The sequence below is a fragment of the Hirsutella rhossiliensis genome, assembly GCF_020360975.1.
Source record: "Hirsutella rhossiliensis strain HR02 chromosome Unknown scaffold00004, whole genome shotgun sequence".
NCBI lineage: Eukaryota > Fungi > Ascomycota > Sordariomycetes > Hypocreales > Ophiocordycipitaceae > Hirsutella > Hirsutella rhossiliensis.
This window is the reverse complement of record NW_025408670.1, coordinates 1,131,383-1,146,048: the sequence shown is the minus strand read 5'-3', so window position 1 is coordinate 1,146,048 and position 14,666 is coordinate 1,131,383. Positions and strand designations below refer to the sequence as shown.

Genomic DNA, 14,666 nt, shown 5'->3' with positions numbered 1-14,666 from the left:
CCTGGCAAAATCTGGGATACCAGGGGGCTGAAGATCGGGATCAGGGAGTCACGGTGGTTTTGAAATGACGTTGCCTATCGCTTGCACGGATTGAATGCGCATGAACCGGTTGCACATGGATTGAACTGCGATGATGTATTGGCAGTGAATTATGGCCGAGGCTTTGACATTTTTGCGTGTTGTTTTTGTGGTTCGGAGTTCGTCTTGGCTTCCTCGACTCGAGGAATCGATCGTCGACACTGCGTAGAAGTGCGAACTCATCGTCGACGTTGTTTTTGTACGGGGTTTCCGTCCCCGGCCTCTGGCCATTCGTGCAGGCGTGCTTGTCAAGGCGCATTTTTTATACAGGTTGGCTTCCTGTCTGCCGAAACGATGCCGTCCGGACAACGGCGCTGCTGGAGGGAGCCGTCAAGCGTCAGGCCTCAAGACCTCCTGCGGCGCCGATGTCCTCAAAGGTAGGCAATCGATCGAGGGTTCTGTACGTTTTCCTTCGCAGCTTTTTATAGAGGTTTCTTTTCCTCTGCTTCCGCCGCTATGACCGGCGGCGGAGGGGCGATGGCCCAATCATCTTTCCCTGGGGACGGGGAGCTTCTGGGCTTCTCGTCGCCTAAGAGCGAAATGTCTGGTTAGACCTTGGACGCGATTGTTCGGCGATTCATTGTAGAGTAGATATACTTAGGCGATGCCGGCCGCAATTCGGACGGCGAGCTTCAAGTCCGCCGCGGCCCGATGCCATTCCTTGGCCTGCTGCATGGCCCGTGTCGCCCGGTCTTCATGCCACCGACGGCTGCCGAGGTCATTGAAGAAATAGGGATAGTCCCTATTTAAGGCAGCGCGAAAATGGGTCATGCTAGAAGAAGTGATTAGTATAAGGTATATACTTGCAAAGGGCGCTGCTCTCCTCATACCTAACAGCCTGGTCCCTGGCCTCCAGCGCCCACCTAAGGAGGAGCTCCAACGTCTCCACATCGGGCTTCCGATGAGCCCATGCGCGGATTGGACGCGAGATCTACTCGTCAATCCGCCAAGTATGGACGATTGGCGTCCTTAGTTCAGGAATTGTACGGCAAAGCCGAAAAAAAGTTGCCAGCGACTACGTTCAGTCGCTTTGTCGGCTTGCCGTACAGCTCCTTTCGGGCCACGGCAACCTCCTTCTCCCATGGCGAGAGCTTTGCCTGCCACTCCGAGCGCTCCCGGTCGTATTGCTCCTTGCTGATGCCGAGCGCAAGCGTTGGCAGGCTTTCCGGGAGGCCTGCATGCAGCTCGTCGTCCCACTTAGGGGAGAGCGAGAAGGGGTCGGACTCGGCGGAGGAGGAGGAGGGATACACCAGGGAGTTTTCTCCGTCCACAGGCCCAGGCCGCCATCCTCGTTGGACAGTACGTAGCAGGCCGGGCACTCGGCGTGTCGGGGCGGCTCCTCAACCAGGGGAGGCAACGTGGGGAGCGGCTCCAGGGTCGGCGAGATCAACGGGGGCGCCGGGGAAGAGAAAGGGGTCACGTCGTCGGGGATGTCGGCCGACATTGTCAAAAAAAGGGAATATGGCTACCAAAAAAGACGCGCGGGCTGGGCAATCTCAACGTAAACGATGTCTTGACGCGCGTGTAGATGTTGTATATGAAAGCTACACGAGGACACCACCTAAGTCTTGTTGATCTACAACTACTACCTGCCTACCTACATGTAACGAAAGTATTACGTCTAGCCCGAGCGGTAGCCAGTACGGGCTGGCAGGGTAACCATACGATGGCCGCTCTCAGTTCTTGCCTCCTATAGGGATGTCAAGCCTAAGTCGGGCAGGCACCTCAAGCCGGCCAAGGACCTCGACACAGGCAGCAAGGCCAGGCCGCAAGGCTAGGTTGCCGGCTTCCTGCTTGCTCGATCCCCTCCTTGCCCGGCTCCCTGCCCAACTTCTTGCTCTTGCCCGGCTTGGTACTGTCTAGCCGGCCGGGAAGGGAACGTAGCAGGGAGGCGTGCAAGGAGAGAGTCGAAGCTCGAGTTAGCCTAGGGCTTGGAGTTAGTCGTAGGGATATCTTATAGAAATTGTTGGAAAAATTAAAGGAATAGGACTACTGAGTACTCTCTACTGTAAACGCCACACTCTCTCCACTTTCAGTCAGGGCCCGAACTTGTTTACATACAATGCTTGTCATTTACGATGCTCGACACCTTCACCTTGGCGAGAATGGCCCCGGGCAGCGTTTCGGCTTCATGAGCAGAGGCCACTCTGCTTGATGCCGGCAGCAGCCATGAGTGTTCCATCTAATGACCCAAAGAACGTCTGCTCGCCCTTTCGCGCGATCTCCACGTCGCACCGCCAAGATGCGTCTCGTCACCTAGGCCTTGACGACATCTGGCTGCACCCGCGGACCGATTGCAGGCACCGAGGTCCCGAGAGAGAAAGCTTCACTGAAACCACATTTGTACGCACGAGCATCACAGCCAGCAGGCTGCCAGCGACTCGAACAAAGATGACCTTCAGCTCCCATCACCGTTGCTCGGCTCCATCTGGCTGGCGAGCTTCAGTCAGTCGGCCGTCCCCTACTGAACATGTCGGGCACTCGAGATTGCAGCTGCGGAAACCACGGACCGAGCCCGGAGCTGCAACGCAGATGAAGCCCGAGTCTCAGACAATGTGGCAAAGGGAGCCGCGCCAGCATATGTCGACGCGAGTGTATGCGGACCGTGGCTGGGGGAGCATTACGGTGAGACGTCTTCGAGACGGAGCCTGCACCGCAAAACAGTGTCGATGAAGAAGTGGAATGTTTGGTCCCTTTCTTTGACCCATACGTTCGACTGCTTGCCTTTATTAAGCCCGCCGTGAGCAGCCTGTGAATCCTCCCAAGTGCCAGGGATATATGCCCATTTCCCACGCATGGCGTCTCCTTCTCAGCCGCCATCTACGCCACGCAAAGGGACACTGAGAGCGCAGGTGGGTGGTTATCCGAACCGAAACCACCTTTCCACGTACCCAGCATGCGTCCAAAAGGCCTCGCGCTCCTCGTCGGCCCGAAGATGCTCTTGCTGTTGGCACTCGTCCACCTGTCCTCAGCCGCCGCCGCCGCCTTCTCCAACCACCAACAGCACCACCACTCACCGTCGCAGCAACAAGCCGACAAGGCCCGGCGCCAGTGGAAGGCCCTCAACGTGCTCCTCACCGGCCTGCTGCGCGTGCCCGCCCTCGGCGCCCTGGCCAGGGACGTCTGCGGCGTCATCACCCTCGCCCAGGCGCTCGTCGGCGAGGCTGCCGGCGTGTCGAGCGTCCGCGACGATGCCGGCTGCGCAGACGTGACGGTGCTCTTTGCCCGTGGCACCTGCGACCCGGGCAACGTCGGCGTCACCAACGCGCCCACCTTTTTCGACTCGCTCGCCGCCCTGCTCCGTCGCGATGGGCGCTCGCTCGGCGTGCGCGGCTTCGCATATCCTGCCAGCGTGGAGGATTTCCTGGCCGGGACCAAGGCCCGAGGGCGCGAATTGTCGGTTCACCCCAGTTCTTGTCTCGGACTGGTCGCGCCGTCTGGAATGCGCTGCTGACCGGGGGCGGAAAGTATAAGCGGACAGTGCCTCGACGCTGCAAGCCACCGCGGCCGAGTGCCCCGACACCAGGCTCGTCCTAGGCGGCTACTCCCAAGGCGCCATGGTGATGCACGACGCCGCCGCCTTCGCGGGTCCGCAGGTCATGTCCAAGGCCCGCGCCATCGTCCTCTTTGGCGACCCGTATTCCAACCAGGCCGTCGCCAACGTCGACCCCTCGAGGGTCAAGGTCTTTTGTCACCAAGGCGACAATATCTGCGAGGAAGGCGGCGACCTGATCCTGCCGCCGCACCTGACGTATGCCAAGGATGCCGCCGCGGCGGCTGCTTTCGTCGTCTCGCGCCTATAGAGTCGTGACGGTCGGCTGCCGGGGAGACAACGTAAAATGGCCGTGTTGGAAAATGAATGTCGCCGAGTTCCTCTGCACGATGCCACGTGTGGCTCTCGCAATCCCACGGAGCCATGCCTCGTTGCCTTGATGTTGGCGGTTTCCAAGCCGTGAATCAAATCGAGAGGCTACTTGGAAGTGTCTTGAAGCGGGTAGGAGATCTCCAATGTGGCCGGGGCCGAAGCGGGGAGAGCAGGACTTGCCGCTTCGGCGCCGTATGCGCAGCGGTGGAATCTCGGACCTGGAATTCAGGCCAGGGTTTGCTCGGAGGAAGATGGCTCAGCCCAGAAGGACGTCCACCAGTCACCTGTCGACAGCCCAAATTATAAACCCGTGCGCGACAAATAGATTTTATGTAAAAACAGCTACGTAAAGATCATAGTCCTCCAAAGGCTCCAAGCGCTTGCCGAGACAGGCAAACCCGGGGAATCGGGGCTGCTCGCCACGGACACAAGACGCCGGAACCCCTCGTCCCAAACACACGCCGTCACCAAAGCTCCCCCATCTTAGTCCAAAAAAGGGTATCCCATATGTTGTCGTAGAAGAAGAATCTCGCGACCCAAGTGTCGTAGAATTGAAAGAGGAATGTTCAAGCCGAGTTCTGGTTCCCCGGCTCAGGCCTCAGGATAAATATCGCCAGGAGAGAAAGCATGTGGAACCAGTCGCGGTAGAGAAGAGTATACACGCGGAATAGGAGACTGCACGTCGAGCAGGGCCAAATATGACAGGGCGTGAGCAAAGAGGCCCCGGCAACAATATGGGCCCCCGCCGAGCAAGCACATAACGGGGGGCGGCGATTCGAAGAAGCGACCAAGCAGAAAGGAGTGGACATGCTCACCCGCCCGAGCAGACGGTCCTGCCTCTTTCCCGGGTTGAAGTGAAAGAGGTACGTCTGTGAGCTCAGGCGGATGAGCATCGGTTGAAGATGAACCGTCCAGTCCGTTGTCGTCGGAAATCGTCATGATCATCATGGAATAGTCATGGCAGGTAAAGTGTTTCTCGAGCAAAAAAAGGCAATGGACGATAAAGAAAAGGCCACGGTAGTGGGGTGTGATGGCGCCGGGGCGATGGTAACCGTCGGTGCAGTCGAGAAGGCAACTTGGGCGCTCGCTGCTCGTCAAATTGAACAGCATTAGAGCATGGCGACGGCCAACATGCCGGCAAGCCCAGCCAGGGCAACTCTGGTAGCGTCGAGCGAGCCCGCAGCGTTGACGGTAGGGCCGCGAGGCGACGAAGGAACGGCAGTCGAGGGAGCGGCAGCGCCGCTCGGTATGGGGGTCAAGTACGAAGTGGTGCCGACCGAGGTGCCGTTGACCCCTGCGGTGGCGGTGACGGTTGAAAGGCGCTGGAGGACGATGGTCTTGGTCATGGTGATGACCGAGGTCTGCGTCACAGTGGAGGAGGGCCCGGAGCTCGCGGGCGCCGACTCTTGGGCGAGGGCGAGGGCCGGCAGAGCGGCGAGAAGATACTTGAAGAGGTGCATGGTGTGCTTGCGCGGAGGGCGTCGACTTGAGTCGTCGCAAGCGATGTTGCGGGGAACGAGAAGTGAAGAGTATGTAGGTATGTATAGACGGATGTTTCTGGTACCGATTCTGTCGTCGAGTCTCTGTTGTTCGTCGTCTGTCTCTGTCCGTGTGGGAAAATGAGCGTCGTGGCAAGTGCAAGCAAATGCCGCGTGCGCGAGCGAGTCTGTGCCGCGCTTTTTATTGTCTGGAGCAAACAACGAGAGTGAACAAAGATGGACGTGAATTGAGTGAGGCCTGAAACGGAGAATGTGAGGGACTTTGCCAACGAAGTCCTGCTTGGTGCGGAAACCCAGGGGAATGAGGCGAAACGCCAGAGCGGTCGGATGGCAGGATGGGAGACTAAGGGGTCAAGGAGGGGAGGGGAGGGGATGGATGGGTCATTTAAGAGGCATTCGTGCAGCCTACAGAGTACTTGTTGGACTACCTACTAGTTAGTACCTTAGCCTGGTGAGTTGGCCCCCCCTTCTGCTCCCCCCCCTCGTTATTAGTTATTAGCCAGGCCCAGGCCACTCACGCTCTTCTGGGAGTGTTGGGCAGGTTGGCAATTGCATTGGCTCCTGTTGTGCAGGCGCCGTTGCCCGGCCTGGTGTTTGCCAGGCACACGAGGCACGAGGCACGAGGCACAAGGCACGAGGTAATAATCTTTCCCATCTCCGCAGGAGTGGCGTGACGTTGCTGTAGAGGCGCCTCGTTTTGCTTGTTTGCGTATCCTGTCTCCGTCCCCGCCAAAAGACGTTTACGCAGATCGACCCGAGTCGTGGATCCGATCGTCGATCGCCCAAGCTTATCCACCACGGCCTGCTGCGAACATTCCTCGGCCGCCCCTGACGCGCCATTGCCTTGCGGTGCCACGGAATTTGTGGGCTGTGCGCACATGATGGTGAATGCCCATTTTGGTCCTCTTGAATCCCGGCTCCCTGCGTGAGTGCGCAGGTGCTCGTGGCTCGGGGTGCTCCAGGAGTAATGACTGACTAACAAAGCGCTTCTGATGGACGACTCAGCGTCATCATCGGCCCCCCTTGCCCCACTCGCCTAATCTTGTCCCACCCATCTCAGCGCGGGTACGTACTGGCTGCCCCGTGATTGGTCCTCCGCCTCTCTCTCGGGCATTAGATGAGATTTGCTTCCAGCCCTTGCCGCCCCGTGATTGGATTGCTTCTCTCCAGAGCCCCACTCCTCTGGCTCTATACCTGCATTAGCGGCGTCGCATCATCCAACCTTGGCTTTGTGCCTGGCGCTTTGCTGCTTTGGGATGGCCCCCCCCGCTACTAGCACCCTACTACGCAAGCGCACTGGCTGTGTCATCAGGCTAAAATTGTTAGAACAGGGCCTCGTGGGTTGCTTCCTTTGTTTATCCAAGACATTGTTTTTCCCCCTCCTCCATCCCTCCACCCAATGTCTTCGGCATTCACCAGCCCTTGTCTTCGTCTTCCCTCTTCTCCTCCGCCCTGCCCAGCGCATGCGCCCGCGCTGGTCGAGACGGGCGGCTGAGATTGAATGGTTCCGCCCCTTCAGCCGCCGCCAGAATGCGCAGCCAATAGAGGGCGTCGTGAAGGTGACGTGTCATGACCATGGGCCATTCGACCCTGAATGTTTGCTCACGACACCGAGAAGCCTGCCTACCGCTCGTCACGTGCCGCGAGACAGCCTCGTGAATGATGAGCAGTCCTCCATGTCAGCTCTCTCCGCTCTGCAACGGCGCAATGCACGCCACAGAATGCCACTCGGTTGGTGCATGAAATCTGCACCTCGTAGCTGCTGGGCAACCACATCCATCATTCTTGCCGATTACCTACTCGAGTGTCACTCGCCTCCGCATCTGCACCCTTTTCGACGGGCAGGGGATGACGTATAGGAAGACATGCAGTCAGAGGGTGGTTATACCTTGCAAAGCGCACCTTGACAGATGGCCATGCTGGCATTGCCATGAGGCACGCGTATATACGAGGGTAAAGAGACCGGCATTGAAGTATGAACAGCCCAATCACGCGTATGCCTTTGCAGGGCCAGGGGGTTTCAGCAATATCCCAAGAGCTCATCTCGATCCTTTACTAGTCCAGCTCCTTGGAAATGGCAAGAGCATGACTATTTGCCCCAGACAAAACTCTACTGAGTCCACAGCACGTGCATCGTCCCATTTCCCTAAAGCTGCCTTGTATTCTTGGGTACTGGTAATTACCTGGTCAGAACTACGCTGGCTATTCGACTGCTAGATGAGCCGCCTGCACGGAGGACCTCGCTTTTCGCCAGCACTTCTCCGAACGAAGCTCGCGTCGACCGCCACGGCTTAGCCTAGGAGGATTCCGGCGCGCTATTCAGCTCTACAAGAATGAGGCCGTGCTACTCCGACATCTCATGTCCAACACCGCGGGGTTTACAGACTAGAAGCGTGATAACAACGGGGCATACCAACGAGGGCGTCGGCTTCTAACTGACGAAGTGTATGATTTGGACGCCGACCTGGTGAAAGACGGCGTCTACCATAGACACCCCGTCCTTTCCCCCTCCAAGCGCTAATGCGCAGGCGTGTAGATGGTCCCAATCTCTTTCAAGTGACCGCCCCTATGGGTCGACAAGACATAGAACGAAAGGATCAAACACTAGAACTTCAACTCGGCTTTAGACAGACTAGAGGGAGTGGCAATTCCAGATAAAGTTTGATAGGCTGACACCTATATTGTATTTACTCCAAGTTCTAACCTGCGAACTCTAAGTGGTGGCATGCGAGAGCCTTCCTTTAGGGTAGCAGAGTTGCCAAGCACAATATATGCCCAGCCATGCGCATCCCAAAATCTGGCGCCTCGACAGCCTTGAGACAGATGGCGACTAAAGAGAGAGTCATCGGCGTATGAATCCTTGTAGCCAGATTTAAGGAAGACAATATAATCTCGACGTCAGGAGGAGCATGCTATGACCGACGACCTGCGGAGTATCAGTCTCAGGAGGAGATATCGCCAACACCTATGCGACAGGGACAGCGCCGCCCCAGCTCCTCTTGGAAGGCGCGCGGTGGAAGTTCGGCATATCCCTGGCCTTGTGATTTTTTTGTGATCCTCCGCTCGCCAGGGACGCGCCGGCTTGAGTCACCAGTGCCCGAGACACCCTTGTCCGAGACCATCTTAGAGTCCGTCGACAAGAGGCCAGAACTCGAGAGTCTCGGCGCTGTCGCCACCGGCAGCAAGAGTACGAGAGTGGTACTATCTTGGAGCCGGATAAGATTGAGGGTCTCTTCAAGGAGATTATGCGCCGGACAGACGCCCACTGCACAGCCCCAAATCGGTCACGCCAGGAGCCGTTTGTCGGCTGGAGCAAGTTGACGAGGCTGCTAATAAGAGCCGGCCCGACTTTGCCTTCGGTCTGGGGCAATACCTTGCTGCCATGTGTTCTCAGCGTGGACAACACTGGCTCTCCCCGGCGGTATCAAACAAAAGGGAAGTTGATGGCTAAGACAGCTCCCCTGGCCGCCTTGGTGCCGTTAACGATCCTGAAAACGTCGGGCTAGCCCGTGTATCGCCTTGGCACGACGAAAAGTGGCTCCTGGGGTTCAAGACAGACCAGCAGCGGCTGGATGTGATGCTCAGCCGGCAGCGGAGCGGCTAGTCATTGTCGGAGACGTCAATTTCACGAGCACGGCGAGGGGTCAAAGGCCTAGGGGAAAGGGAAGGGTAACAACGCGGTCACGGTCCACGTACAGAATGCCGAGGTTGAATGGACGATGGCTCGCGTCACAGTGTTACACGATGGTGCCTGGAGACTCTTGGACGCCGGCCGGATGGTCCAAGCAGAGGGCAAGGCGCAGTAGACATTGATGAAACCATGCATCGTAATACTACCGCTCAACACCGTCACCGTCAGCCTCTTTGGCTAGGTCCCTACCAGTGGGCACACTAATCATAGAAACGAGCTTCAGTTGCAGCCGAATCGGGATGTAGTGGTCATTCCGCCTGACGCAAGATAAGCGACTATTCAATGCCACGTGAAAGAATGTCAATGGTTGGTAAGAGATTATTCGTGGTTATTGAAGGTATATGCCGATCACAAAAGCCATCATCGTCTCGATAGCGAACCTGTCGGAGGTATACGGGAAGGTTAGCAGTTGGACGTCCTACACAAATCAAGGGGGATAAGCTCTTGGACCAATACAGACGCAGGATGTAGGCGGCCATCATGGTTCCCGCGAGGCGTGTCAGCAAATGGACCCGAGAATGCCATGAGCACCCGAGGACAAGGTGGTGAATGATGTTGCGACCACGGCGAACGATGGCCACAGTGGCACAGACTACTTGTGTCTGGTCATATCGACATCCGCTGGGCCGAGGCGAAGTTGCAGTAGTCCATATTGGCATACGAGGGGCGGTATAGCGATTGGCTCATTGCGCGGCTCAAGGTATCAAGATGGGACAGTGGCTGCTTGGCGAGAAATGCATTACAGTGATGATCTTTGGATGTGTAATAGCCATACTCAACTTGAGCAATGCCATGAGTCGCGTCGAGCAACGGCCCAAGCGGTGCGGAGCGGCCGAGCTCCGAGGCGCGGCTTCCGTCGGGCCGCAGGACGTCATGCGGGGGGGGGGGGCGGGATGCGATGCCGAAGTCGGTCTTACGGAGTTACTTGGTATATATGCTGGAGAGTGAGGGAATGCTGAGGGTCCACCCGCCGTCATGCCAGATACCTGACTCGGCAATCAGTCCATCCCAGTCTGGCCCGAGGTGCGTGCGCAAGCCCGCGAGTTGAGCTTGGCTGACACGCTTTTCCCCCGTGGGTGAGCTCCGGAGCAGACATGGCGCCGGGGCGGAAGTCGGACTGGAGGAGGAGAAAGACGTGGGCGAGAAGGAAGACGAGACGAGACAAGACGCAAAGGGCCGACAGAGACATGGGGCCCCGCACAGGATATAACAGCCATCCCTGCGGTATATGGGGTATGTAAAAGCTGGAGATAACAAAAGGGACCTTGGCGGCACCGAGCAGCGCACGTGGAAAGGGTAGGGTGAAGCATGCAGTGCGCGAGTCTCGGGTTTCGAGGACACATGCACGGCCGGCGTCGGGATTTGATCGTGGCCGGCACGCACAGTAGGAGTTGGAGTTTATCAAGTTGAGTCGAGGAGCGAACAGACGGCGCGTCGGGACAATCGTCAGCAGCGCCTTACTGTAGGTACATATGTACAAAGTAGGTACCTGCCTATATACAAAGTGTGTACAAAGTACAGCACCTACCATAACTTGGCCCCATTGTTCGCTGATATCACTCGCGCGCAATCACAGTCCCTCTTCGTATCGGTTCGGAAAAGGCCGCACTGCGCCTCAGCGAACGGGTTCCTTGTCCGCCACCCAAGTCCGGGCTACTTGCTGCCTGGTGCGGCCTTTTATTGCTTGGCTTGGACGACATGCTTTGCACTTACAGGTGCATACCAGGTTGGGCCCGGCTTCCATTGGCAGAAATAGGTTGCATCAGCCCCAAAGCACCGGGAAAGCAACAATCACACAAAACCAGGGCATTGGTACCAACTCAAAAGTGGCTGGCTTATCGCGGCGCCTGTACGGGGTACCGCCGCGAGTGCGGGGGGCTGGTCTCGGCGGTACCGGAGGGAACATGGGAGCTTGAAACTGTACTCGGTAGTTACTCCATACTGGGGAATGGGGATGATGCCATGCCGATATAGGTAGCCCAAGTGCAGTTCGAGCCATCAAGCAAGCACCTCCCCATGTGTATGAGTATGATGTGCGTGCGTGCGTGCGTGTATGTGTGTGTACAGTATGTAAAAGCAGGGCAGCGTCGGCAAACATAAACAGCCAAACAAACCCACATGCTGCAGCGCCCCCTTTCGCCGCCGCCCCCCCTTCATGGGTGGCCACGCCTTGCGCCTTGTCGGCCTTTGGGCGGTCGCCCCCTCGTAGCAGCTCCATGTCTACAGCGGCTTGGTCTCACGCTGACGTGGGCCAAAGGACGGGAGCTTCGTCGCCATCGTCGGCGTCGGGCGACGGTGAGCGGTAGGACCGAAGCGGCGCTGGCGAAGTTGCTCAAGGAGCTCTGCATTGTTGGCCACGCCCTGCAAGTCGGGCATGACGACGGCGTCGAGTTGTTGATGTTCGAGCTGGAAGCCCAAGACGTACGGCCCCGCGAGAATGTTCAAGCCTGTCGCCATGGTCGACGCTGCGACGGTCTTTGCGCTTGTTGGATGGTAAGGGGAGATGGCCGCAGCAGTCGAGGGGTTGGAGAGGAGGATTGGGCCTGTTGCCGGCCTGTCTCGAAAGACCCTCTTCATCACCGTACAATACAGTACTATAAGTTAGTAGGCGGCAGCCCAAACTTCTGCGGCTCGCCTGAGATAAAAGGCGACCTGCAGCGAGCCAACCAATCAGACATCAAATGAGGCGGTAAAATAGATGACCGGCCCGGCGCGTGACGGGCTTGTCGGTCCGCATCACATGGCGGCACCTGTTGGCCGTCTGGCCGGCCTTCCGCTCTCTATATAGATAGTGTGGCGGCTCCTGTTACACGCGAAAAGAAGCCCTCATGACAATGAGCCTTTGTTGCGCAGCACGAAATCCGCCATGAGCCAGTCCGTCCGACCTGTCCGGACACCCAACACACTCTTTTACCTCGAGCCCGTCGGCGCCGATGCCACTGGGAAAGCCGCCTTTCATCACGAGATGCCGCCTTCATCTCCATGAGATCAAAGAACAAGCCGACTCTTGAGATCGGCTATCACGTATCCTCGTGGTTCCAGGCCCGATGGCAATGTTCGTCGACTGGTCCTGATTCCGGGGGCGGGGGATGCCACCTCTTCGTGGGCAGCTCTACGCGGCGCATGCAATTCACCGGTGCAATGGAGGCTCCTGCCAGCGGCCAAGCCGACAAACGGGGTTTCAAAGAATCCAGCACGGTCACGCGCGTCCGGCCTGTTTCTCGGAGCGGATTTCCGTTACGTACGTGTACCCAGGCCCGCCAGAAGTACACGCATGTACCCCCGTGCCCCGCAAGCAGGAGCCCCGAGTGCGGGGCGAGGTATCCGGTACCTCGGGCTCATGCAGATTAGCCTCGCGTCCCCGGGCCCCACTTTATGTTTTTGCCCCGTTCTAGAAGCCCGTGTTTCTGCAGTCGCTTAGATAGGTAGGACCCCTCCGCTTCCTTCCTTCTCTTCTCCCGTCATTCTCTTCTCCCGTCATTCTCCTCCTTCTCCCCCCTCTCGAGACGCCTTCTTCCTCACCCTCTTCCAACAGTCGCTCTCGCTCCTCGTCGCATTTGCTTGGCTCAACGACGACTATCGGCCATCAGCCACCGACCGACCAGCAGCCCTCGTCATCCGCCCCGAACCACCCCGGGCCCAATCCGTTTCCGGATCGCGACAACAACTGCCTCGTCCGCGCCCTCTCGCCACTCCGCGCGCCCATCACGAGCCCTGCGCCATTTCCATTGAATCCTGCTGCGGCGGTCCGCTTACCCCATCTCGCCGCCTGCCACGATGGAAAAGGAAGGCGCCCACGCGTCGCTCGACGGCGGCGGCGGGCCTGGCGCCTATGACCTCAACCCCGAAGCCAGCCGCCCCGCCGAGACGGCAGAGTACAACCTCGCCGCGAAGCACGACCAGCTCGAGCGCGGCCTCAAGAGCAGGCAAATCCAGTTCATAGCCCTCGGTGGCGCAATAGGCACCGGTTTGTTTGTTGGCTCGGGCAGCATCCTCGCGAGCACTGGCCCGGCGCCGCTGTTCATGGCCTACATCTCCATGATGCTCGTCGTGTGGAACGTCATGAACAACCTCGCCGAGATGACCACGTACCTGCCCATGCGCGGCATCACTGTCCCCTACTTTGTCGGCCGCTTCCTCGACCCCAGCCTCGCCTTTGCCGCGGGGTATAACTACTGGTATGCCTACTCCATGTTGATCGGCGCAGAGGCCACGGCCGCCGGCATCATCATCGACTACTGGAAGCCCCCCGTGTCAGTCGGCGTGTGGATCGCCATCGTCCTTGTCGTCATGCTTCTCCTCAACATTATCGCAGTCAGCTTCTTTGGCGAGGCCGAGTTCTGGTTCGCCAGCATCAAGCTCATCACCATCTGCGGCCTCATCATCCTAGGCTGGGTCATCTTCTTTGGTGGAGGACCCAACCAGACGGGCGTCCGCGGCTTCGCCTTCTGGAACGACCCGGGCGCCTTTGTCCCCTACAAGGTGCCCGGCTCCACCGGCCGCTTCCTCGGCTACTGGCACGCCTTTGTCACGGCCGGCTTCGCCTTCGTCACCTCACCCGAGCTCATCGCCATTGCCGCCGGCGAGACCGTCGCCCCGCGCCGCAACATCCCCAAGGCTGCCCGCCGCTTCGTCTGGCGCCTCGCCATCTTCTACGGCATCTCGTCGCTCATCATCGGCATCCTCGTCCGCTCCGACGACCCCAGACTCCTCGGCGCCACCAAGGACGGCAAATCGGACGCCAGCGCCTCACCCTTTGTCATTGGCATCCAAAACGCTGGCATCCCCGTCCTCGAGCACATCATCAACGCCGCAATCCTCACCTCGGCCTGGTCCGCCGGCAACTCGTTCCTCTACTCGGGCAGTCGCATCCTGTACTCCATGTCCCTCAGCGGCCAGGCGCCCAAGTGGTTCAGCGTCACCAACCGCAAAGGCGTCCCCTATCTCGCCGTGCTCTTCACCTGGAGCTTCGGCCTCTTGGCCTTTCTCAACGTCTCCAATTCGGGCGCCACCATCTTCACCTGGTTCGTCAACATTTCGACCATATCGGGATTCATTGCTTGGGTCGTCATCATGATCACCTACCTGCGCTTTCGGCGCGCCCTCGAGTACAACAACCTGTTCAACTCGCTGCCCTACCGCACGCCCCTGCAGCCCTATGCCACCTACGCCACCCTAGTCGTCGTTTCCCTCCTCATTATCACAAACGGCTTCCAGACCTTTATGCCCTTCAATGCCAGCGACTTTGTCGCCGCCTACGTCACGATTCCGGCCTTCCTCGTCTTGTACATTGGCCACAAACTCTACTTCCGAACACCCATGTACATCCCCACCTCGGAGATGGACGCCATCACCGGCAAGAGGGAAATGGACGAGCTCGAGGCCATGGACGAGGAGCGCGTGCCCAAGAATTGGTTGCAGAAAGTCTGGTTCTGGCTTGCCTAGCGGCGCTTGGGCGGGATGCTCCGAGTTTCATGTTTTATTTCGCGTGTCGCGTGTGCACGGCTGGTGTGCATGACCGACTACCCACTTG

The 14,666-nt window shown here is 58.5% G+C and overlaps 4 protein-coding genes across 4 annotated transcripts; 2 read left to right on the top strand and 2 right to left on the bottom strand.

Moving 5' to 3' along the window:
* Window positions 1–2,974: 2,974 nt before the first annotated feature.
* On the top strand, window positions 2,975–3,881 carry HRG_04310 (cutinase domain-containing protein; the record flags this gene model as incomplete). Its single annotated transcript, XM_044862781.1, has 2 exons — window positions 2,975–3,474; window positions 3,560–3,881. The coding sequence occupies 2 exons, from the start codon at window positions 2,975–2,977 to the stop codon at window positions 3,879–3,881; spliced, it is 822 nt and encodes a 273-aa protein (XP_044721395.1).
* Window positions 3,882–5,052: 1,171 nt separating this feature from the next.
* On the bottom strand, window positions 5,053–5,403 carry HRG_04309 (uncharacterized protein; the record flags this gene model as incomplete). Its single annotated transcript, XM_044862780.1, has 1 exon — window positions 5,053–5,403. One exon carries the CDS (start codon window positions 5,401–5,403, stop codon window positions 5,053–5,055), a length of 351 nt encoding a protein of 116 aa, XP_044721394.1.
* A 5,950-nt stretch (window positions 5,404–11,353) lies between these two features.
* Window positions 11,354–11,590, bottom strand: HRG_04308 (uncharacterized protein; the record flags this gene model as incomplete). The annotated part of the gene is made up of 1 exon (XM_044862779.1): window positions 11,354–11,590. One exon carries the CDS (start codon window positions 11,588–11,590, stop codon window positions 11,354–11,356), a length of 237 nt encoding a protein of 78 aa, XP_044721393.1.
* Window positions 11,591–12,910: 1,320 nt separating this feature from the next.
* Window positions 12,911–14,578, top strand: HRG_04307 (amino acid permease domain-containing protein; the record flags this gene model as incomplete). Its single annotated transcript, XM_044862778.1, has 1 exon — window positions 12,911–14,578. One exon carries the CDS (start codon window positions 12,911–12,913, stop codon window positions 14,576–14,578), a length of 1,668 nt encoding a protein of 555 aa, XP_044721392.1.
* Window positions 14,579–14,666: the final 88 nt, after the last annotated feature.